At 33.5% G+C, this 24,347-nt stretch overlaps 1 protein-coding gene across 1 annotated transcript in view; it reads right to left on the minus strand.

The window, feature by feature from the left end:
- STAG2 (STAG2 cohesin complex component) overlaps positions 1–24,347 on the minus strand; it is a 147,907-nt gene that overhangs the window by 32,800 nt on the left and 90,760 nt on the right. Inside the window, exons 8-23 of the mRNA XM_059385182.1 lie at positions 22,157–22,308; positions 20,042–20,115; positions 18,833–18,956; positions 17,932–18,030; positions 17,755–17,834; positions 11,927–12,034; positions 10,024–10,135; positions 8,159–8,276; positions 7,395–7,498; positions 6,225–6,317; positions 5,993–6,082; positions 5,165–5,368; positions 3,478–3,548; positions 2,859–2,946; positions 2,689–2,769; positions 992–1,084 (exon numbers count right to left, since the gene is read on the minus strand). Of these exons, the coding sequence (XP_059241165.1) occupies positions 992–1,084; positions 2,689–2,769; positions 2,859–2,946; positions 3,478–3,548; positions 5,165–5,368; positions 5,993–6,082; positions 6,225–6,317; positions 7,395–7,498; positions 8,159–8,276; positions 10,024–10,135; positions 11,927–12,034; positions 17,755–17,834; positions 17,932–18,030; positions 18,833–18,956; positions 20,042–20,115; positions 22,157–22,308 (1,691 nt within the window). The remainder of the gene's footprint in view (positions 1–991; positions 1,085–2,688; positions 2,770–2,858; positions 2,947–3,477; positions 3,549–5,164; positions 5,369–5,992; positions 6,083–6,224; positions 6,318–7,394; positions 7,499–8,158; positions 8,277–10,023; positions 10,136–11,926; positions 12,035–17,754; positions 17,835–17,931; positions 18,031–18,832; positions 18,957–20,041; positions 20,116–22,156; positions 22,309–24,347) is intronic.

Raw genomic sequence — 24,347 nt, forward strand, 5'->3', positions numbered from 1 at the left:
GGGGGCTGGGTGATCCTGGTGGTGGGTATTATGAAGGGCACATACTGCATAGAGCATTGGGTGAGATGCATAAACTATGAATGCTGGAATACTGAAAAGAAATAAAATAAAATAGAAAGAAAAAGAAGTATACTCTAATTTAAAATGAGTAGTAACCCCAAAAATTAAAAAAAAAAATAAACAGTCTCCAACATAACACAAACTGTTAAAAATAGCACTTCTGATGACGGGTGGGGCTCTCCCCCAATATGCAATGGTTAAACAGAATGAAATGGTCAAAAAAAACCCCTTGAAATCACCATAACCACTTTGACTGTATCACTATTAATATTTTTTATGATTATAAAAATGTCTTCTCCATAGAAGCATTTAAAAAGCAAATGTACAAAAAAGCTTAATCCTCTATTAGGGAATTAAAACTAAATAGGCTTTCAGTCCCAGGATTAGAATTGATATTACAAATGGGAAACCTACCTATGACAGCAGTTAACAATGTATTTCCACAATGAGAGCATATGAAGTAGGAAGGTAACACTTTGAAGGCAGGGCAATGATTAAAATGTTTATTTCAGACAAAGTCCACATAACACAAAAATAATATGCACAGTCAGGATGGGCAGGAATGTCCAATCTATCTGATAATATTCTCAGAGATGACAAAACCATGTGGACCCATTCCCCTCCCTGAGGCATACTTGCACTTGCTAAGTTCAAGAATAACTTATGTAATTTCATACATCTAATTTGTATATATGGGCCTGTTTACCAAGTCATAAATAATAACACAGAATAATTTCAATGAAGGTAATCTATAATACAATCTATAAACTCTATATGAAATTATTAATCTTTTTTTTGACTATCATATACATGGACAGATATAAGACATTTCTGCTTTGCTCAACCTCAGTATTACTTAAATTTTTTGTATTAGTTCAGATATTTATTAAGGGTTGCTTACAAAAGATGGCTACCTATGGTAATTACTAACCTGTTCCTTAACAGTAGTATTCACGTTGGTCAGGTAATGCTGACATATCTGGCAGAAAACCCTCATCTGTTTCTTTAAACGCAGCAAATCCTCCTTAAAAAATTTAACATGAATTTTAAAAATTAAATTAAATTAAAAAACATTTAACATGAACAACTGTATAAAAACCTCATTTAGTACTTAACATACTTCAAATTACATAAAATATTATGATATATTTAACTATACTGACTCCACTTATACATTAAATTCTTTAGCATTTATAAGAAAGAAAAAAAACAAATTAGACCTTTTTAAAAAAAAACAACAACAAACTACAGGCTTAAAAATAACAGGTATATTACTGCATAATATCCAAAGTGGACTGGGTCCTTTAAAATGAGAAAACCTATATGACTGTATATGGCTATCTTTTAACGAATCTACTACCTCAGAATGCTTAGAGAGTAAAGATTAATGCTCCATCCTTGTTTTGTAATTTGAAGGATAGCCAACTGATGAACAGAAGAAATTAGTTAATAAAAAAGACAGCATCTTTCAGTTGTACTTTTTAAAGAGATGGGAAAAATCAGTTTTTTAGTATTACTCCAATTTAAACAAATTTTAACGTCTTGTAAACTTGTATTAAAATGATAAAATCTTTTCCTAAAAACAGGTTTAACTTGATTGATTTGGTAAAGAAAACTTAACCAAGCTTCAGAGTAATTTTGTATTTAGTATCATTCATTTTCACCCTTTCCCCTCTACTCAAAATATAATCTTTTCCCACTTTAGTTTTTATTTCAATGCTTTTGACTTAGATGAGCAACCAAATTTGGTTGTTGTTCCTGCTGTAAGCTTGATATTGAGTTAAATGAATTTCTTAGCTGTCTGACAAAAAATACACTAACAACAATACTGAATTGCTTTTTCAAGGGGAAAATACCCATTTCTTGCTCTTTAAAAGCTCACAGAAATTCTAAGCATTTAAAATTATTCTGTGATTTTACACAAAAGATACTTAGTATCAAGACAATCGTTTTTGAGGGAAAAAAAGCGATGAACAACGAATTCTCTATCTCCAAGATATTACATAGTACCTATAAAAATGTACCTGAATAATATTTACGGCTATATGTACAGCAAGTATAATCTTTTTAAGTTTCCAGTTTACAAATAAAAAAAGACAAGGGGCACCTAGGGTGGCTCAGTCAGTTACAGATAAAAAAGGCAATATTGTTTTGGTTCAATTACTAAACAAAGTGACTTAAAATGAATTTGGAGTATCAGTAGAAAGATCCTGCATATGAAAAACGTGATCCCAAAACAATACTGAGGCATAAGAAGATCTAGGGGCAGCTGGCTTGTTATCAATTTATATAATCCAATAGCTGTAAGCTTGTTTCGAAAGCTCTTGGTCATAATTTATAAAAATCTGTATTTCTATATGTTCTCAATACTTTTGAGAACATGAAAATATATAAATTATGCCACCTTAAAATGTGAAATTTTTTAAATTTAAAATCATACCTTGAAACATATTAATGTTCTTTCACTGAATATATATCAAACTATAAACATAACTTTCTAATGGTACACATGTCTAAACAGTAGTTTAGAAATAAGCAAGACTTTACCGAAATTGATCTCACTGAAAGTTTGCTGAAAACAGTTAATGATATTTAATATAATAAGAACTCCACTGGACTACCACAAACCTTTGTAGAGCTGCTTTCAGTTATCTTTGCAAGCTGCCAAAGGATTACATAGTGAGTACACTGCAGTGCATGAATAACTATCTGTAAAAAGAAGAGAATACAGTTAAAACTAAAAAGTCCCAAGTATTCATTCTCAAAGTTAAATACGTAACTTGAAAATAAATAAAAACCTGCTCAGGCATGTCTCCATTTTCAATTCCGGTTTTCAACAGTTTGTAATTACAAGCAAACAAATCCCACTTTGAAAGATCATGAGCACTGTAAAAAAGAATCAAGTTTTATTTAAAAGTTAAGCTTAATCACTTTTATTCTGGACTTGAATGTTAACAAAATGCTGTCGAAGTAAATACAGCAAACTTTGTAACATGCACCCACAACAACAAAAAAATGTATTTTTTTTTAAGTATGCTGGTTGACAGTCTATCAATTACTTCTCACTTCAAAACATGACTCTGTCACTACTCTTTATATATAAGCACAAGAAATCTAGCAGAACTGGGATGCCTGGGTGACTCAGCTGGTTAAGCATCTGCCTTCAGCTCAGGTCATGATCCCAGCATCCTAGGATAGAACCCTGCATCGGGCTCCCTGCTCAGCTTCTCCCTCTGCCTGCTGCTCCTCCTGCTTGTACTCTCTCTCTCTCTGACAAACAAATAAATAAAATCTTTCAAAAAAATATTTAAAAAAAAGAAATCTAGCAGAACTGATAACATTATAACACTAAAACATGCATGTTGGTTTTGAATTTGAAACAGTTTTAAGAAATCAGAACATTAAAATTCAACTTACTTATGAAAAGCAGTGATTCTCTTCAATGTTGACAATACCTGATATGCATCATCTTCATCAGGTTCTTCACCCTATGAATATCAATTATATATAACATTAAATCTTAATAACCACCAAGTGAAAAATCTTAGACTATCACATTGGTGATAACACCTTGAAAAGAAAGAAGAGCTTAATACCACAAATTAACTCTGTCATTCAATACCTAGATCTGCCCAAATTTAAAGCAATACGCTGGAGTAATGAATCAACACAGTTATCATCACAGGTACATTACACCCAAGAGATAAACACTGAATGACATTCTCCCCTCTCTTTGGAAGTAATCTTGACCCAAACTATGAAGACATTTAGTCTTTCACAATAAAAAATGTATTAGGACTATAAAGAAAAAAACAGTAAAGGCTAAGCAAGAGATCACAAAAACAACACCTAAAAGACAAAACCTTAATGAAAGAAACATAGTGCCCAAGAAAGACATACCAGACCAGTAACAATTTGGATAAAACCTTCTGAATAAAGAGTAGATATGCATAGTCCTTCCTGGATATCAATTTTCCAATTGAGAGTAACTTAAGTTTTTGAAAAACTTACGAATCTTACTGCATGAAACTTGTAAATTTTTCTAAACACTACCAAATGTACTGAACCCCAAGTCTCAAAACATGCTTATTTCTAAACATGGTTTTTCTACATTAATAAATTTAATTAACCCACTGCTTGATTTTAAATTAACTTGTCCTAATCACAATCATATCTAGCCAAGAGTAGAGCCATCACATTTTTAAACTAAGAATGTGATCACTTTACATTAACTTATTTCCACAAACTACCAGTTAAGCAAACTTAGTAAAAGCATGGACTGTTACACAAAAAAGAAAGCTTAAGAAGCAACTATTAAAAAGAAAACTGAAAATTACATTGTCCATATGATTTTTACAACATTAATGACAAAACTGATGTGAAAAAGGCTAAATGTATTGAGAATTATGACTTTATTTTAATGCAAGTCACTTAAACTGTTAAGTACATACTTCTTTTTTATTATGTTCAGTTAGCCACTATACATCATTAGATTTGATATAGTATTCAATGATTCAGTAGTTGCATACAACACCCAGTGCTCATCACAACATGTGCCCTCCTTAATCAAAAAAGATAAAAGTAAGAAAACTGAAAGTGTATTTGAGTGCCACACTTTAACTTTCTTTGGAAATATTAACAGAACAGAACACAGGAAATGACAAAATCAACAGTGGCTCTAACAGCAATTTATCAAGGCTTAACAATATCAAAGATTATTACCTTTCCTTACTAACACTGCCAAAACAGTTAAGAAACAGCCTACTTTTTGAGGCTAGATAGCCACAGTCTAGCTCTCCTTTTCTGTTTCATTTACACTGTGCTGCCTAACAGCCTCTAGTTCTGCTAAACCCTGGTAACATCTGAAATCATTTCTTTAAAGTTAAAAAAGTGTAAGGGGTATTAGTTTTGCTTTTACCTTCTCCAAGTCACAGATTCTTACCACCTTCCCATTTTGGTGGAAGAGTAACAGTAGTATGATGAATCAAAGAACAGAGTATCTGAATATTTTTCAACATACTGCTAGGGACTATCACCAGGAATGGTGACTAATTCAGTTATTAAAGGGGAGGGACCCAACTGACAAAATACTTTTAATATATACCTCTTGCAGAAAATCTTCAAGAAGCCGGTTAAATTTATCTGCCAACTCATCTATCAGTTGACTTCTTGAAATATCTACCCTGTTGAAGATTGTGAACTCTTCATTACAGAGTGCATGGTAAGTTTTAGAACATGCTTCCAAAACATCTGTATCTGTGTGCTTCTCTACAATATTCCGGATCTGTCGTAATAAGGCATCCAAATGCTGCAAAATCAAAGTTTTTTTTCATTAAAACTAAGGTACATATTAGAAAAAACTAAGGTACATATGATAGGCACAGAAAGCCTATACTCACTTGGTGTAAAGTTTCAAAAACAGTAACTCTACAAGTAGGGCATACATTTCAGTGTGTTTTCCTAGTCGTGGTAAGTAAATACACTGACCCAATCATACTTATTTCCTCAGCTTTAATGGGAACAATATTACCTACCCCATAGGGCTTTGGTAAGAATGTTAATACAAAGAATTTATATTCCTGGATATATTATGTAAGTATCTACATTCCTGGAACACAGTAAAAGTACTTACTGAATATTAACTGATTTCATTTTATAATTATTATCCACTTACCTATCCCCAATCTCCATAAATCTCTCAGATATAATCAAATAATGGCTAGGAATGAGGGCATGGGTATGGGTATGAATCAAAGGGAAGCCTCATTAATACCATTCTCTAAATCCAACTTATAAAAAACAAAGAAGATATATAAAATGTAGGTTTCCTTTAAAATTAGAAGTTTCAAAAACATAAAGAAACAATATGATGGGACAAACTAAACTAGTAGTTGTTCTTCAAGGTTGTTTTTATACAGAGAAAACATTGTACCTTTTCTAATCGTCCAGTGGTATATATTTCCAAATCAAAATATTGAGGCAACTGCAACAAGTTAGTCACCTTTTCTGCATCTATAGAATACTTTGAAATAAAAAAAAATAAATCATGTCAAAACATCACAATAATGTTAAGTAAACATCATGATAAAAATCGGTTTGACATTTCCAAAAAAAAAAAAAATCCATTAATTTCTTATGAATACTCTTCTATTATACAAACTTACCTTAGCTAATAACTGAGGAAGGGCCACAGCAAAAAGTTCAGTGATTTTTGTCCTGTCATCCAACTGGGTCTTCTTCTCCTTCGCTGTCAGCACCTAAAGCAACACAATGATACTTCTAAGTATTTATTAAACCTACTAACACCGTTAGGTGCTCAAGTTGAAGTTAAGACATACAAAATAAGTAATGAAACTATAGTTTAAATGAAGGACACTAAAATTTCTACTGTAAAACATGAAACCCAAAAGTAACAAAGAATAACTTGCACAGTATTTTTTAAAAGCCACCTAAAATAACAGCACCAAAAAACAAACAAACAAACAACAACAACAACAAAAAACCTCTAAATAGTTCTAGAGGCAAAATCAGTACCCAATTAAACTAACCAATGCTACCATTAGACAAATAAGGCAACAGTTAGGAACAGGAAAAGTTTAGGAGCTTATACAATAATGGGACTGAGTAGCATTTCAGCCTATTCTAAGCTGTAGGCCATGATGCGTGGATTATGAACTCAACATGAATTCACTTAGGATAGCATGAATTCTATCATCAATTAGAAAAAGAAGGAAAAAAAACAGAAAACAAAATAAAACAGAATGTGTCACATACCATAAGTATTGTTTGAAGAACTTTTGTTTCAATTATACACAAACACACATATATATAGGTGTATACTATGTGACAAACCATGTATTTTTACGCCTCATAATCAAAAAGTTTCAAAGGTTGTGAAATTATTGGTCTACAATACAAATATATGTGAACTTTGTAGTGATGAATTAAAATATAATCCAAGGAAATAGAAATTTCTCCATTTTGATGAATAATTATGTTTTAACTCATTTTTATTAAAAGAAAAATCAAATCTATAAGTAAACCAAAATGCAAAAATGCACCATTCTAAAATGGTAAACTATATTAAATCTTGAGAGAAGTCAATCACTTTATCTTCTATAGTAACTAACAAAGTATCTCATGGAAGGAACTCAAAATTTCCCAAATTGTTAATGCTTTAAAATTTATGTCTAACATATACGTATGGGCAAAGATCATCTGAAAAATAAAATGTTAAGATTCAATAATTTGGCTTTACAGTTATATGCAAAAATTTTAAAAATCCTATCAAAAGGAGAAGTACACCTTAGAATAGTAAAACTATACCAACATACCCTTTTTCCTGTCCCTCTTCCCACAGGGGGATGACATTCAGCTGCTTGTCTAATGGTACAAAGCATTATTTCAATCAGAGCACTCTCTTGTCTATCTGTTAGTGCTGAAAAAAAATCAGAAAGAATTAACCTTTTTCTTTTTTCCCTATATGTTATTTACAAGTATTACATAACAATCCTGCCTGTAACAGAATCTGACCTAATGTACTAAAGAAAATCCCATTACTGTATCACAGCTAGGATGAGAATTAAACTTTACTGAACAGTACAAATCTGTGTACCACTGGTCCACAATTTAACCAAAGAAAACATGAACAGAGATACCACAAAATTTTTTTTAACAACTCAGTACTGACAGCAACTACATTTTTCTTCATAATATTCATGTATATGAAAACAAAATTACTCATGTAGATTTTCAATTACTTTTTTTTAAAAGATTTATTTGAGAGAGAGAGGGAAAAAAAACACTCACGCAGGGGAAGAGTAGAGCGTAAGGGAAAGAATCTCAAGCAGACTCCATACACAGCCCGAGGCCCAATCTAAGGACCCTGAGAAAGTCATATGCCCAACCGACTTAACCACCCAGGTTAAGTTAACCACCAGTTTAAGTTAACCACCCCTCCATTACTTTTTAGTGTATGTGCTGCCAAAGCAAGCACTCTCAATTACTTTTTAATATTAAAGAGAAACAAATGGAGTAAGTAAACTCTATTTTTAAAACTGACTAGGTAACAAAACACCATAATTAAACATCCATTTACCTTCTTCTCCACTCAGCGGCTCCTCCAGCAACAAGCTATTCATACATTCCCAGTCTTTCAGTAGCTCGGTAGCACAGTCCCACATGCTATCCACAAGGTATGCCGCATGCTCATGTAACTAAAATTTAAAAAGACCAATGAGCTCTTAAGACAAACAGCATACTAGCCTCAACTCAAAAGAATGGAAGCTTTGCTGGCACCATGTACAAACTCAAACAGTAATCTGGTTTTTTAGGTCAAATGGAAAAAAGAACAAAGAAGAAAGTGCCTTAGCTTGCTGAATATAAGTAAACTCACAATAATTATTATGGATAGTTAACAAGAAAATTAATTCTGAAAAAATTATATGCATGTTTATTTAGCACCTATTTGGACTCAATACTATATGAGTTATCCACACTCAGTTATAAAACATATTGTTAATTTAATTTAATGGGAGTAATTACGGTTACTTAAACATTTTTTAAAAATTTACTTATCAATTCAATATATAAGCATATTATTTCTCTTCATTTTGTGAAGACTAAAAGGCCCTACAGATTCCCAACTTGTTTCCAGGGACTATCATTATAATGATACCAAAACCTATCAAAGACATTACCAATAAAAAAAATATGGAGGCCAACATCTAACATGAACAAAGAGGGAGTATCCTCAAAAACTCAGCAAAGTGAAACCAGCAATATATAGAAAGGGTAACAGATCATGACTAAGTAGGTTTTATCCTAGGAATTCAAGGTTGGTTCAACAGTAAAAAAACTAGTCAACATTATTCAAATATTAACATAATGAAGGATAAAATATTCATCTCAATAAAATAATCATCTCAGAACAAGCACTGGACAGAATTCAACATCATTCATGATAAAACTCAACAAAAGGGATAAAAGAAAACATTCTCAAAATAAATAACTACACCATGTTATTTTCATGGTCACAGGAAAATGGTCACATTTAGTTATAGGTCACATGGCTCACCATGTGACCTATAACTAAATAACAATGTAGAAATACTGAATGCTTTACCCCTAAGATCAGGAACAATCAAAAGATGTCCACTCTCACCACTTCTATTCAACATTCTACTGGATGTCTTAATCAGTTCAATAAGGCCAGGGGAAAATGGCATAAATACAGGAAAGGAAGAAGTAAACTGAACATTATTTGCATTATTATAGATAATCCCAAGGAATCTATTAAAACCTTACTAAAATAAGTGAATTTAGGAAAGATACAGATGCAAAAGCCAACTATATTTCTATATACAGAAAAAATTTTTAAATTTAATTAAAAGACCCTAAAACTGCCTGAGTAATACATAACATGAACACGAAAAATGTATGTTGGATCCTCTCAAATTCTGGTTAACAGGCAAATTTTCAATCTGAGGGAAACCTAGAAGAGCTGAGGTTAAATGTAAATCCCTACCTTCAACAAAAGTTAAAAAAGCAGGTACCAAATACTGAGAACGAAGCGCAAGGTCTATATTAACAGTTTTGCATGAAAAATGAAGAGTTTTACATGAATTAGCTCAATGTTACCTGAGAAATTATTATCCACATTTTTACAAAGAAAATGAGACTTAGAAAGATTAAGCAACTAAACCAGTTACACAAGTAAGTAGAAGAACAAAATTGGTAATAAGATCTTTCTGACTCCAAAATTCATACTCTTAGTACTATACTTAAATCCCATTATTTGAACATCTTACTAAAAGAATGTTTCTCTAAATTTTGTGTAATGAGTACAACTTTATTCTATCCAAGATTTACTGTGATATATGGAAGATTTTAAGATGTACGTCATTTCAACCCCTTCTCCAAACTGTTTTGAACCTAAGTACAAAATGAACAACATCAACTAACCTCACTTTCCAGAAAGAAAAAAACCAATGTCTTTACAAGGTTAGCATTTGGACCTTGTCGCCCCCTTCTTTTCATCATTCCATCGTCCTCTGGATCTCTACGACTGAAGAGCCTATGATCAAGGAAAATATTAACTTTTAAAACAAAAAAAAAACCATTATTTCCTAATTTTAAAAAACAGTTTGGATTCTATATTTAAGCATCTAATAGAAGAGAGTAAATGGGGCCTGGGTAGGTATTCTCCAACATGATACCCAAGTAAATAACAGTTATAAATCCTTTTCATTTCATACTTAATGGTACTTCTAAGTCCTCTTCAATTAACTTCTCCAGTTAATTTCATGGAGTTATGGCTTCTTTCTTTTTTTAAAAGATTTTATTTATTTGAGAGAGGGCAAGCAAGCAAACACAAGAGCACAAAAGCAAGGGAGGGGGGGACATGAAGAGGGAAGGAGGAGAAAGCAGGTTCCTGGCAGAGCACGAAGCCTACTACAGGGCTCAATCCTAGGACCCTAAGACCATAGTCCCAGCCAAAAACAGACACCCAACTGACTGAGCCACCAGGCACCCGTGGATTTTTTTTTTTAAGATTTTTATTTATTTGATAGAGATCACAGGCAGGCAGAGAGAGAGAGAGAGAGAGAGAGAGAGAGAGGGAAGCAGGCTCCCTGCCGAGCAGAGAGACTGACGTGGGACTCGATCCCAAGGACCCCAAGACCATGACCCGAGCCGCAGGTAGAAGCTTAACCCATTGAGCCACCCAGGCGCCCCTGGATTATTTCTTTTTAAAAATATTACTGCATCTTACTCAACTATCTCCTTTTGTAAAGGTATTACACTAGCCCATACCATTTATGCACTTTAACCTATGAATAGTCATCTCTTTAAAACTGAACATGTATTTTCCTTCTATCTTTCTTGCACAATTATCTCAAAGTGTGAATACAGTGGCCTCTTTCTATGGATATCATGGTGGTTTCTCCTTATAAATAACAAAGAAATATCACTGGATAGCAATGAATAGAAACTGGACTATGAACATTTTACATCATGTACTCTAATAAATGCTCTCCCACACGCATTTTAATAAAATCCTACCAGAAAGATACAGTTTAGTCCATGTGGTTCAAACTGTTCTCTTTATTTTTTGTTTAAAGAGAAACTGTCTTTTCTTTTTTAAAAAGGTTTTATTTATTTATTTGAAAGATAGAATGAGAGAGAGAGAGCACACAAGCAAGGAGAGGGGCAGAGGGAAAGGGAGAAGCAGATTCCCTGCTCAGCAAGGCCGGGCTCAATCCCAGAATCTTGACCTGAGCAGAAGGCAGACACTTAACCAACTGAGTCACCCAGGTACCCCATAAACTGTTCTCTTTAAAAGCCATTACATAACATTTGCTGAATGTTTTCTGTGGTCAGATATTCACACTGCTATCCATACTACTTAATCTGAAGTGTTATACCAACATAAAAAGGACTATAGGGTTTTAGGGATTCTTACATCAAACTCTATCAAACACATAAAGCAAAGCCCTTTAATATTTTCTAAAGCAAGCAATAAGACTTAAGACTAAAAATTATAATAGGGCAATATTTAGGAACTGACACTGGCAAAAACAATAAAAAATTAGGAAAGGGTCTTAGCATGATGATTTTTATATACTTCGCATGGATTTTTATATATTTTATTCATTAAAAGACATTTCCCTTTGAAGATTTAATTTTCACAAATCAAGTAAATTGGAGAACTGAAACCTCTGAAGGAAAGAGTAAAATGTCAAAGTTTCTACTTGACCTGTATGAATAGTTTTTTAAATGAATTATATATATTTTTAATATTGATTAAAGTATAATAAATTATGGTCATAAAAGTATATTTTAAAGAATAACAAAAATGTAGGTTTACTTTTTGTAGAGAAATTCCCCAGCTGCTACTGCTACTGGCCGGTGAGCTGAATAAACCAGATGGTAGACATTTTCACAATCTTCTGCAGTAAGAACTTCTTCACTACTCCTAAAAAAAAAAAAAAAAGAAAAGAAAAGAAAAGAAAAGGCAGTAGCAGTTTCAATGACTTAATTTTAAGGGTAATGAGTACAATGATCCATGCTCATACATTAAAAAATAATACGCTTTTCACTAACATGTGTTTAAAAAAATAGACTTCATTTGATTATCATCTGTCAGTAAAAGCAAGCCCTGATAAAAGAGCTGAATATTTTGTCAACATCTAAGATCAATGGGAGGTAAAATGAGAGTGAATACCAAAATACAAAAATATCTGCTGAAGAGAAGTAATAATGTGACAAGGGTATTAAAGAGAAAGGTAGACAAAATAATATAAACTAATGTAAAAAAATTAAGTGGTGGCATTCTAAGAGCTTAGAGTTAATAATCACAGAAAACACTATATTTCACAGTAATATTAACAAGATAATATCACATTAAAATATACTAACAGCCCAATTATCTCACAATGATAAATACTTCATGCACCATGTACCGAACACCATATGAGGAAATGCAAATGGTTTTGTGAAATAATCAAAATTTAAATGCCGAAGACCTTTAATTACAAACTACCACTGGAAAAATCTTACTGAAATGTACTGCTCATTTTCCTGATCTTACTTTTAAAAAACAAAATAAGCCTAATAAAATCTTCTGGGTAAATAAAAGTCATTATTAGGCCCATCAACCACAGTACCCAAGGGTAAACGTTGTCGAGTTCTTCCCTTATAGACTCTGCTTTCAGGGTCCTGGTGTCTCACAGCTCTTTACCCCCTAATATGCTTTCAGTCTGCTGTGAAATAAACAACCTAAGTTTTTAGCACTCTATATAAATTGAGAACCACAGGACCACCACCAGCAAAAAAGGTCTAAAGTACATTAGATCTGAGGAGCTCAGATCCTTTTTGGTTTTCTTCTCTTTTTTTTTTTCCCCCTTTTTGGTTTTCTGCTGTGTCAAGGTTTCCAGAAGTCTGATGTCTAAGGAAACATTACTTCTTTTTGAGAAAAATAAAACCAAAATGTTAAAATTCAAGTTTGGAAAGCATTCTGACTTAAATTACTCTATGTAGAATACTGAACTGTTACTGGAAAAACCACTTGTGTCATTTTACAATGAAAAGACATATATTGGGATGCCTGGATGGCTCGGTTGGTTAGACAGCTGCCTTCAGCTCAGGTCATGATCCCAGGGTCCTGGGATGGAGTCCCACATCGGGCTCCTTGTTCAGCGGGGAGCCTGCTTCTCCCTCTGCCTCTGCCTGCCACTCTGTCTGCCTGTGCTCACTCTCTTTGACAAATAAATAAACAAAATCTTAAAAAATATAATCTTAAAAAATCTTAAAAAAATATATTGAATCAAACCAGTTAAAGTATAGTTAAACGTGCAGTAGTCTGCCCATTTTAATTTTTTGAGAAAGACTGTTCTTGACAAGTTTCAGTTATTAGGTATTTATAATGGCCAAATCAACATAAATGAGTCTATTATCCTTCATAAAAATATGAGAAATAAGGAAAAATGTCCGCAGGGTATTGAGGAAGAACCAGCTACAGAAATACACGTAGAGTACTATTACTTTCTTATTTCAGAATTCTTCCGATACTTTCATAACATGTATCTATATTTACAATTTTTTAAGTCCAACTAGAAGAGAAAATGTCATAGTTAAGACTGCTCAAAATAGCTATTAAATATTTAATTCTTCCTCTACTGATAATCACTTATGTTATTTCAAAAATTCTATTAAAAACAATGTATTCGTTAGAGAACGTGAGTATTTAAAATTTTGAATAAAGATACTGCCAAGCTTTTCTCAAAAGAGGATATACCAATTAATAGTCCCCTAACACAATGTTTAAGGACCTGTTTTTGCACAGCTTCAACAACACAGTATACTATTAAATACTTTTCTATCTTTGTCAAGCAACAGGTTAAAAAATGATCTCATTTTAATTTACCTGTCTCTGAGTGTAGCTGAACGTGTTTTCATATATTTAAGTTTTTATTTTCTTTCTGTCCATGATCTGGTTCTCTAACTTTTGACCATTATTGGGTTCCATTCTTTAATTTATTGAGTATGACTCCAATGGTAAAAAATATTTTGACCAATCTGTCACTGGTTTTCTGGGTTTATGGTATTCTCACTTTTCATTTTTATGTAGTTAATTCAATGATTTTTTAAAAGATTTTACTTATTTATTTGACAGACAGAGATGACAAGTAGGCAGAGAGGCAGACAGAGACAGAGGAGGAAGCAGGCTCCCTGATGAGCAAAGAGCCCAAAGTGGGGCGATCCCAGGACTCCGGGATCATGACCTGAGCTGAAGGCACAGGCTTTAAACCACTGAGCCACCCAGGTGCCCCAATTCAAAGATTTTTTTATGTCTAGGTTTTATTTCATGTTCAGAAAGATCTTGTTTATTTTACATATAAAATAAAAACATTTAATCTCCCCAAGTTTTCATGTAGTACTTTAATGGTTTCATTTACTTACATTTAAATTTAAACATGTCATCCACCTAGAAATTATTTTTTTCCATTTTATTTCTTTTCAGTGTTCCAGCATTCACTGTATATGTACCACACCCAGTGCTCCATGCAATATGTGCCTTCCATAATACCCACCACCAGGCTCACCCAACCCCCCACTCCCCTCCCCTCAAAAACCTTCAGTTTGTAATTATTTTTATATAAGGAATGAGATGGGAATCTGATTTAATTTTTCCCCAAATAGAACCTAGCTGTCACAAAACCATTTATCTTTTTAAGATTTCTTTATTTGAGGGGGCACCTGGGTGGCTCAGCGGATTAAAGCCTCTGCCTTCAGCTCAGGCCACGATCCCAGGGTCCTGGGATAGAGCTCCACATTGGGCTCTCTGATCAGCGGGGAGCCTGCTTCCCCTCCCTCTCTCTGCCTACTTGTGATCTCTGTCAAATAAATAAATAAAATCTTTAAAAAAAGATTTATTTGACACAGAGAGAGAGCACGCACATGCATAAGCAGGGGGACCAGCAGGCAGATGGAGAGGGAGAAGCAGGCTCCCCACCGAGCAGAGAGCCTGACATGGGGCTCGACTCCAGGACTGTGAAATCATCACCCGAGCCAAAGACAGACATTCAGCCGACTAAGCCACCCAATACCCCAAAACCATCTCTTTTCATTTTTTTAAAAGATTTTATTTATTTATTTGACAGATCACAAGTAGGCAGAGAGGCAGGCAGAGAGAGAAGGGGGGGAAGCAGGCTCCCCGCTGAGCAAAGAGCCCGATGCGGGGCTCGATCCCAGTACCCTGAGATCATGACCTGAGCTGAAGGCAGAGGCCCAACCCGCTGAGCCACCCAGGTGCCCCAAAACCACTTATTTTCTTATAGGAAACGCCACCCTCACCCTATACTAGGTTCCTGGATTCTTTATTCTCTGCTACTAATCAGTCTATTCACACACCAGTACCAAAATTTAAAAATTACTAGTTTTATAATCTGACTTAAAATGACACTGGGCAGTCATCACTCATTAGTTTTTATCACAATTTTACTGTCTACTATTACATGATGAATTTTCCATAGGAATGCAAGAAGTAGTATGCTGTATTAAAAAAATATCCTTTGGCAATTATTATTTGATCATGGTAACAACCTAAATGTCCACTGAGAGATGAATGGGTAAATAAGATGTGGTAAAAACATACAATGGAGTATTACTGATGAAAAGTAAGTGAAATCGTGATACATGCTACAACATGAATGAGCTCTTAAGATACCATGCTAAGTGATATAAGCCAGATACAACTGGACAGATTATTATGTGAGTTACCTAAAATAGTCAAATTCATACAGACAAAAAGTACAACAGTGGTCACTAGGGACTGGGCAGGGAGGAAGTAAAGGAGAATAGTGTTTAATGGGTACAAAGGTTTAATATGGGATGATTAAAAATAGTTATGGATATGGATAAGGGTGATGGCTTCACAACAAGGTGAACATACTAAATGCTACTAAACTACATTTAAAGTATATATTTTTTTAAAGATTTATTTATTTGACAGAGGGAGAGAGACAGCAAGAGAAGGAACACAAGCATGGGAATGAGAGGGAAAAGCAGGCTTCCCACTGAGCAGGAGCCTGAAGTGGGGCTCCATCCCAGGACCCTGGGATCATCACCTGAGCTGAAGGCAGACGCCTAACGACCGAGCCACCCAGGTGCCCCTAAAATTGTAAACTTTTAGGACTAATATTCCATTGTATGCATGTATGTGTATGTGTATGCATACACACACCCACACACTTTTCTTTATCTATTCATCTGTTGATGGGAGCACTTATGTTGTTTCTTCATCTTGGCAATAGTAAATAACGTTTCAATAAATATAGGGGTGCATATATATATATTTATTTATATTATATATATTTATATTATATATATATTTATTATATATAAATATATATTATATGTTATATACGTATATATTATAAATACGTACATTATATATGTATATACTTCCATGACTTAAGTTATATATGTATTATATATATTTAATACATATATAATAAATATAATATAAATAAATATATATAATATAAATAAATATTATATATATATATTATATATTTTATCAATCAAATAAAACAAAACCTCGGCAGAAGACCCAAACAGACATTTTTCCAGAAACATACAGATGACCAAATGACAAATGAAAAGGCTCTCAGCAACGCTAATTATTAAGGAAATGCAAATCAAAACCATAATGAGGTATCACTTCACACCAGTCAGAATGAAAGACAAAGAACAATATTGGAAAAAAAGGAAGCCTCGTGCACTCGTGCAAAGGGGAGGTGGGTAGGGGAATGGGCGAAATGGGTAAGAGAATTTTTTTTTTTAATATTTATTTATTTGAGAGAGAGAAAGTGAGACAGATCATGAGCAAGGAGAAGGTCAGAGAGAGAAGCAGACTCCCCGTGGAGCTGAGAGCCCAATGTGGGACTCGATCCCGGGACTCCAGGATCATGACCTGAGCCGAAGGCAGTCGTCCAACCAACTGAGCCACCCAGGCGTCCCAATGGGTAAGAGAATTTAAGAGGTACAAACTTTCAGTTATAAGTAAGTCACAAGGATGGCAGTATGACAACAAGTACATCATAGGGAATACAGTCAGTAATACTGTAATACACATATTGTGGTGAGGATTTCATTAAATATATAATTACTGAATCAATATGTTGTACACCTGAAATGAATTTAATATTATTTGCCAACTACATTTCAATTAAAACTTGAAATGTTTTTAAAAATTAAAATGGTAAATTTTTTAAAAGAAAAAATAAATTACATTATTATTACATTTTAACATAACAGAATGTTTTAAATTCAGATTTGTTTCCAGAGAAATTTCAGTAAATACTAATTTCTAAAAGTGTAACAAAATATAATAAGCACATTTAATACACTCAGGTGTTTAATTTTATTTCAAGGGCACCTAAGACAGTGAAATGGTAAGGAAACTGACTGTTAGAATGGGAACATATGAGTTCGTAGCACGGTTAAAATTTTTTACTCTAATGATTTTTTTCTTTCCATTTTTTCAGACTTACATGAGAAAATCAAACTTCCAGCTATAAAACTTCCATGACTTAAGTTATTAAAATTTATAACAGATAAATTTAAACCATGTAGTCTAATGTATTATTTAAATATCTGGACATTAGTAATGTGCAATAAGAACATACTTACTGTAAAACAAGAGTTAGTAATTTTATTGCTTGTACTGCAACATCATATTCTTTGTCAAGAGTCATAGACACAATTCTATCCTAAGGACAAAAGAAAATTAAGATATTTTTAAAGTAAAAGTAAGAGAAAAATATTTTCAAACAACAGTAATTTTTAAATACAAAAAGGAATACTAACCTTGAACCGACTGGTAAAAAGCTCCAGTTTGGAATTAAGCTCTTTGTTATAATAAAGCCCTTGTAGAGCAGTGAGACATTTGAGTCTTACCTCACCTTGCTAAATGAAGCAAGAAGAGAAAATTCATTAAAACTTGGCATATTTTCAACTTGAATATTCAAGACATACATAGTATCTTTTACTTTAGGTTACAATTCTTCAAAACTCTCATTCTAAAAAACTCTCATCTTTGATAATGAAAAAATAGCAATCAGTACATACATTTAATACTAAATACCTTTGGGGTTACTATTTCTGTATGTCAAATGAAAATTTTTTGAAACTCTGTTCAGAGCAATACTATTGTGAAGACAATAGTAGCATATTTCACAGTAAGTTTTCCTTTACAGAAAGCAGTGTCTGTAAAGGATATATGCAAAGAACTTCAAGTCTAGTTAAGAGGCAGCCTAAGAGAAAGGTAGAATAAAAAAAAGTAAAATAAAAAATGTCAGAAACCAAGTTGTAATTTATAATCTGGCTAAGATACATGTTTATAAAGAGAAAAGAAAAGTTATAAAAACTTTAAAAAGTATATAGCACTCACATAGTAAGAATAAAGACTCTTCTTACAGTTCTAAGAAATGCCTATCCACCACCACCCACATGATTCTAATGTTTGTTTCACTATAACAAATAATTCAAGATTGAAGTCTAAATCAGTTACTAAGATTAAAAAAATCTAGGGGACCATAGAGACCATGTTTTCATTGTCTTCTATTCAGATAGAAAAGCATAAAGGAGAAAGGCCTGTAGGAATGTGGCCCCAGGTATACCTATACACAGATAACTCATTAGGAATGAGAGCTATAGATAGCTATGCCTATGTATAGACATAAAAACATTCTGTAGGGGCATATCTTACCTTATCATGCATAGTCCAGCCAACATATTTTAAATAACTGTCATTTAGAAAGGCATCACTATACATCTTCATCCAAATACCAATTTCTTCAATGCAAATAGCTCGAATTTCAGCTATTGCATCACTGAATGGAGGAAGGAAAAATTATGTATATTAGTGCCACTATAACATCAGGATTTGTGATTTATCCAAGAGCTGCCAAATACTTCACACCTAGTATGAACATACCACTATTTTAAAGATCACTGGGGATTTAAAAGTAGAACTGAAGCATGACCCCTGAATGTTTACAAACTACTTGGCAAAGCATAATTCTCATCACATATATACTTAAAATTAAACAAAATTACAAACAAAATTAGATCCCCACCTTTTATACCATGCCATACCCCAGCCTCTGCTCACACCTGCTGGGCATGGTGTGTTCAGAAAAGAGCAGGCACACTAGTTTGGTTAGAGCATAATTTTCCACGAGAAAATTAGTTACATGTAAAACTGAGGCCAAGCTTCATTTGGATTTGAATGTCAGACTAAATTATTTTTAATTCATCCTGTAGGTACTAGTGAGTAACTGAAGACTTCTGAGCAGAGGAGTAACACAACAAAAGAATGTTTTAGGAAAACTTCAATAATCTCTAGGCATGAGAATGAAAACAGACTAAGGTAATGGTGACAACAGAAACAAAGAGGTAAGAATGTACCAAGGGACATTATAAAAGCGATTCAGTAACTGCCAAGTTGAGGAAGTGAGGGAGAAGTTGAATAAAAATACCACCAACATTTAAAGAATAGGTTACAACAGAAATAGTGATAAGATTACGTATTTCTTTCCTCTACTCACTCAAAAGAGTAAAAGAAAATACTTAAATCTATCCAAAATTTCCCACTAACATGCAAACGGCAGAGTCCGGAACAATTATGTATAGTTTCTGCTAACTTAGTACATCCAAAAGCAATTAAGTGTCTTGTACCCTGACTCCTAATCATAGAATTAGATTCCATCTGCTGGGCAGTTACTAGTCAGGCACATTACCCCATTTTTTTCAGAAAGGAAACCTCAATTTCAGAGCAGTTAAATAACCAGAGTATCTCAATCAGTGGAAGACCTTACCTTGTAACACTGATCTTATTCCAATGTTCTTTCTACTACTTTATACTGCCTAAACCACTAAATATCCAAATCTGAATAGAAGAAATGTCGTGACTTACCGGTATCTATGTACAAACACGCCCTTAAATATTGCATTCATCATATTTTCTATTTCATCTTGATTTTCTTGAAGCTGAAAAGAATACAGTATTTCTTTTCAATTGTAATGGAATACAACCAAAATAACATCTAAAAGTCATACAGGTTTCTCCAGTGTTTTGGTGATTACATCTCATTTTCAATTCTACTAGACAACAGTAACCCCACAGAAAAATTAACAGCTGTTATAGGTCAGGTAGCTAAAGTCCCTTGATACCTGAATATTTGACTTGGCTTTTAATGTTTAGCTAGTAGATTAGCCTTTTCTAAGGCTCACAAATTTCCATTGCAAAAAGGCACATAAAAATTTGTTAAGTAATTTATTAAAACACATATCTATTATATAACATATATGTTCATATCCGAAAACATTATAGTATTTCACTATCTTGGTCATTATGATCTGAAAAAAAAAAGTAATGTTAACTAGTACTTGCTCAAAGAACAAAAGAGGTTTCAGTAAAATAACTTGGTGAAAACTTACGCTACTAAATTCTTCTGAAGGAAACAAGGCTCACCTTAAATAATCAAGAAAACATTTCAAAATCTTGATTTACTTACCGACTCCTATTTTTTTCAATTCAGAGTTTGAGAATTAAGACAAAATTGTTTCAGAGTTTAAGAGTTAGGAGAAAAATCTTTCTCACAGTCCAAATATCAATTAGCTCTTAGATTATATTCTGTAATTTTGTGAAATGTATTTTTTTCTTGCATTTCCAAGTAATGCTAACAAGGGTGTGCACTTCTTATATTCATTAGCACAGAGAGTCAAAGGCACGTGTTCAAAAACTTAACCCTAACCCAGAAATATCAGTATCTTGTATTTGCACAGGAATTTTAACCTCAAAATCCTTTTACCTATACACACTCATTCAATGCTCACAATCTTAAACTTATGTCCAAGAATTGGGCCATAATTCCAAGGCCAAAGACATGCATTATATTTACCTAATAAACCACCTGATGAAATTTAGTAACTACAATTAAGAGGCAAGAAGGTCAATTCTTCATTTCGAACTATATGAAAAAGATGAGGGATTTAGGTAGGGGGAAATATGTACAAGATTTTCAGGCTTTTGTTGAGTCAGGGCATTTTAAAAAGTTATTGACTATCTCAGAAATAACCAACTAAAAATTATAGCTATTACCAACCCCAAATAAATCCAAATCAAGTTGTAAGTTCCGAATTAACATGGCAAATATTACCTCAAATGTATTACTAAAACATTTTTGAAACATCAGATTTTGCCTACTAGAAAAAAAACATCACCAATATTAGATAACAAAATACTGTATCACTAATGAAGAAGAATTTAAATCACGAACACAACAATTAAAGATTTTATTTAGGGGGTGCCTGAGTCAATTAAGCTTCTGACTCGATCTCAAGGTGTGAGATGGAGCTCTGCACTGGACTCCATGCTGGTTGTAGAGCCTGCTTAAAATACTCCCTCCCCTTTCCCCAACAAAATTAAAAAGATTCTCTCTCCCTCTCCATCCATCCCTCCCCTTCTTTAAAAAAAAAAAAAAAAAAAAAAAAAAAAAAAGATTTTTATTCAGTATTATTTAGCATAAGAATGAATAAACATCTTCCTCATTCAAAGTTAAATTTGGTGATCAGTCATGTCAATCAACTGCCTCCTATATTACCAAAAAAAAAAGGGGGGGGGGCAACAACTGAGACACCATAAATAGCATGTTAAGTTATTTTTCAAAGTGATGTCACATAACTGAAATCTGAATTCATCCTGACAACTAGTTCAGGGAATAAGTTAGGAGAGACATGTTCATGGCAGAGATGAATACTACTAAGGCTTAAAACAACTTGTCCGATTGATCCAGGACCTTACTGAAAGCATTAAACTCTTAACCCTAGTCTACAAAGAAAGAAAATACACACAAAAGGTATTGTTGGCATGGACAGTCAACAAAACTGATACTTAAACAACTTGAAATGTTATTTAAATTTAAATCTTTCCAAAACATGTATCTGATAAGCTAGCAACATTGTATCATAATTAATAATCAAAGTTGGTCATGGATTAACAGCTCAAATATTTAATGCAAAAGTTTACCTCTTTCCGCTTCTGTAGCAAGAGTTCTAGCCTCTCATTGGCTCGTTTTCCAATCATTTTATTCCGTTCTGCCTCATACTGTCTCTGTGTATTATCCATATTAATGCTAAGATTTAGTGCCACATTCACCAAAGCGGTCATCAACTTCATAGCTATTTTTTAAAGGAAAATTTTAAAATTAGTCTCACAGATGCTAAAGTTTACAATTTAGTATCAAATTAAGAGCAATTAAAGACAAGATGGGCTGTTCTGCTTCTAAAAGAAAAGAAAAGTACACCTGCTACAAATGACAACAATAAACGACAGCTAATGTGTACTGAACACTAACTATGTATCAGTTACCTGTGTTAAGGATTTTTCATGGATTATCTCCCAATCTTCCCAACAGCCCTCAAAGTTAAGTATTATCCCCATTTCATTCATGAGGAAACTAAAAACCACAGAGATTAAGAAATTTCCCTTAGATTACACAGTTCACATAAGTAGTTAAACCAGTATTCAAAACTAGGTAATCTGACGTCAGACTACACTCAAATCCCACTATTCTAAAATGTGTCCCCTACAATGATCTTTTTCAAAGGTTATAATTCATCTCAGAAAATTTTGGTTCCTGTGGCAGTACTTAGCTATTTTGGTTACCAAAGGGAGAAGGAGCTTAAGTGCTTCAAATCAAACCACAATATGTAAAAATTAGTTTCATCAGTATTTGATTTCTTTTAATTTTACTCTATTGCATATCATCATAAAGACAATGGTGAAATTACAAAGAAAAGATCTAGATCTAGATGAAAAGTCAAAGTACAGGGGCCCCTGGGTAGCTCAGTGAGTTAAAGCCTCTGCCTTCGGCTCAGGTCATGATCTCAGGGTCCTGGGAAAGAGCGGCACATGGGGCTCTCTGCTCAGTGGGGAGCCTGCTTCTACCCCTCTCTCTGCCTGCCTCTATGCCTACTTGTAATCTCTGCCTGTCAAAGAAATAAAATCTTTAGAAAAAAAAAAGTCAAAGTACAAAGAAAAATATCACTCAATAAAGTCCGTTTTATTACACTTCCTCCAGATCCCCTTACCTTCTGTTACTGAACCCTTGCTCACAGACAAGACTGTGATTTAAAACTTATTAATTGAAGTATCTCACCATTTTACGCCTTTTTAGTTTACTCCAGACTATTTCTCAGATCTGGTTCATTGCGTAAGAGACCACCACAAAACTGTATCTCTGTGACTACTGGGTCTCTTTAAAAAGGATTCTCAACTTTATCTTCAGAGCTATTTCACTCCCTTAGGAAACCAGTTTGTTATTCTGATCTAAATTATTCACCTTATGCCATCATACTTATTTTAATTTGCTTTAGCCACCAAGTTCTTAACATTAAATGCTACCTAAGTTAATAGAGCAAGATCACATTCATATTTTGTGACTTCCAATCTAAAAACAAAAATCCTAGGGAGCGCCTGGATGGCTCAACTGGTTAAGTGTCTGCCTTAGGCTTGTGTCATAATCCCAGGATCCTGGGTTGGAGCCCCATGTCCGGCTCTCTGCTCAGCAGGGAGCCTGCCTCTCCCTCTCTCTGCCTGCTGCCCCTCTGCCTGCTAGTGCGCGTGCATGCTCTCTGTCAAATAAATAAATAAATCTTTAAAAAATAAAAATCTATAGAAAGATTGTCTCCATTTTTCTCCTCCACCTCCTTCCTCCAGATTACCTGCATTTTGTTTTTTGAAAATTGAGGATTTAGCTAAAGTACAGCTTTAATTCTTTAGGAAAATGCTCTGGAAAATAATATCCCCATACTTGGAGAACAAAAACTTTTTGTATATATCAATATATTCTACCAGTAGGGCTTATGATACTATAATAATGCCCAGCTGATTTTTTTCAAACTCCAACAAAAAAATACATATTCAGTAATAGTGTATCAAAAATTTTACCTTCACCATAAAGGAGAAATCAAAAGATTTTATAAATACCAACATCAAAAATCACTGTTCTAGAAATGTGTGAGGCTTAAAAAATATAACTCATTTCAAGAAGCAAAGGATTTAGCTCAGCCTAAAGTTACTCAGAAAGGTAAGAAAAATCAACTATTTTTTAATTTTTTTTAAAGACTTTATTTATTCATTTGACAGACAGAGATCACAAGTAGGCAGAGAGGCAGGCAGAGAGAGAGAAGGAAGCAGGCTCCCTGCTGAGCACAGA

Source organism: Mustela nigripes, chromosome X, assembly GCF_022355385.1.
Source record: "Mustela nigripes isolate SB6536 chromosome X, MUSNIG.SB6536, whole genome shotgun sequence".
Taxonomy (NCBI): Eukaryota; Metazoa; Chordata; class Mammalia; order Carnivora; family Mustelidae; genus Mustela; species Mustela nigripes.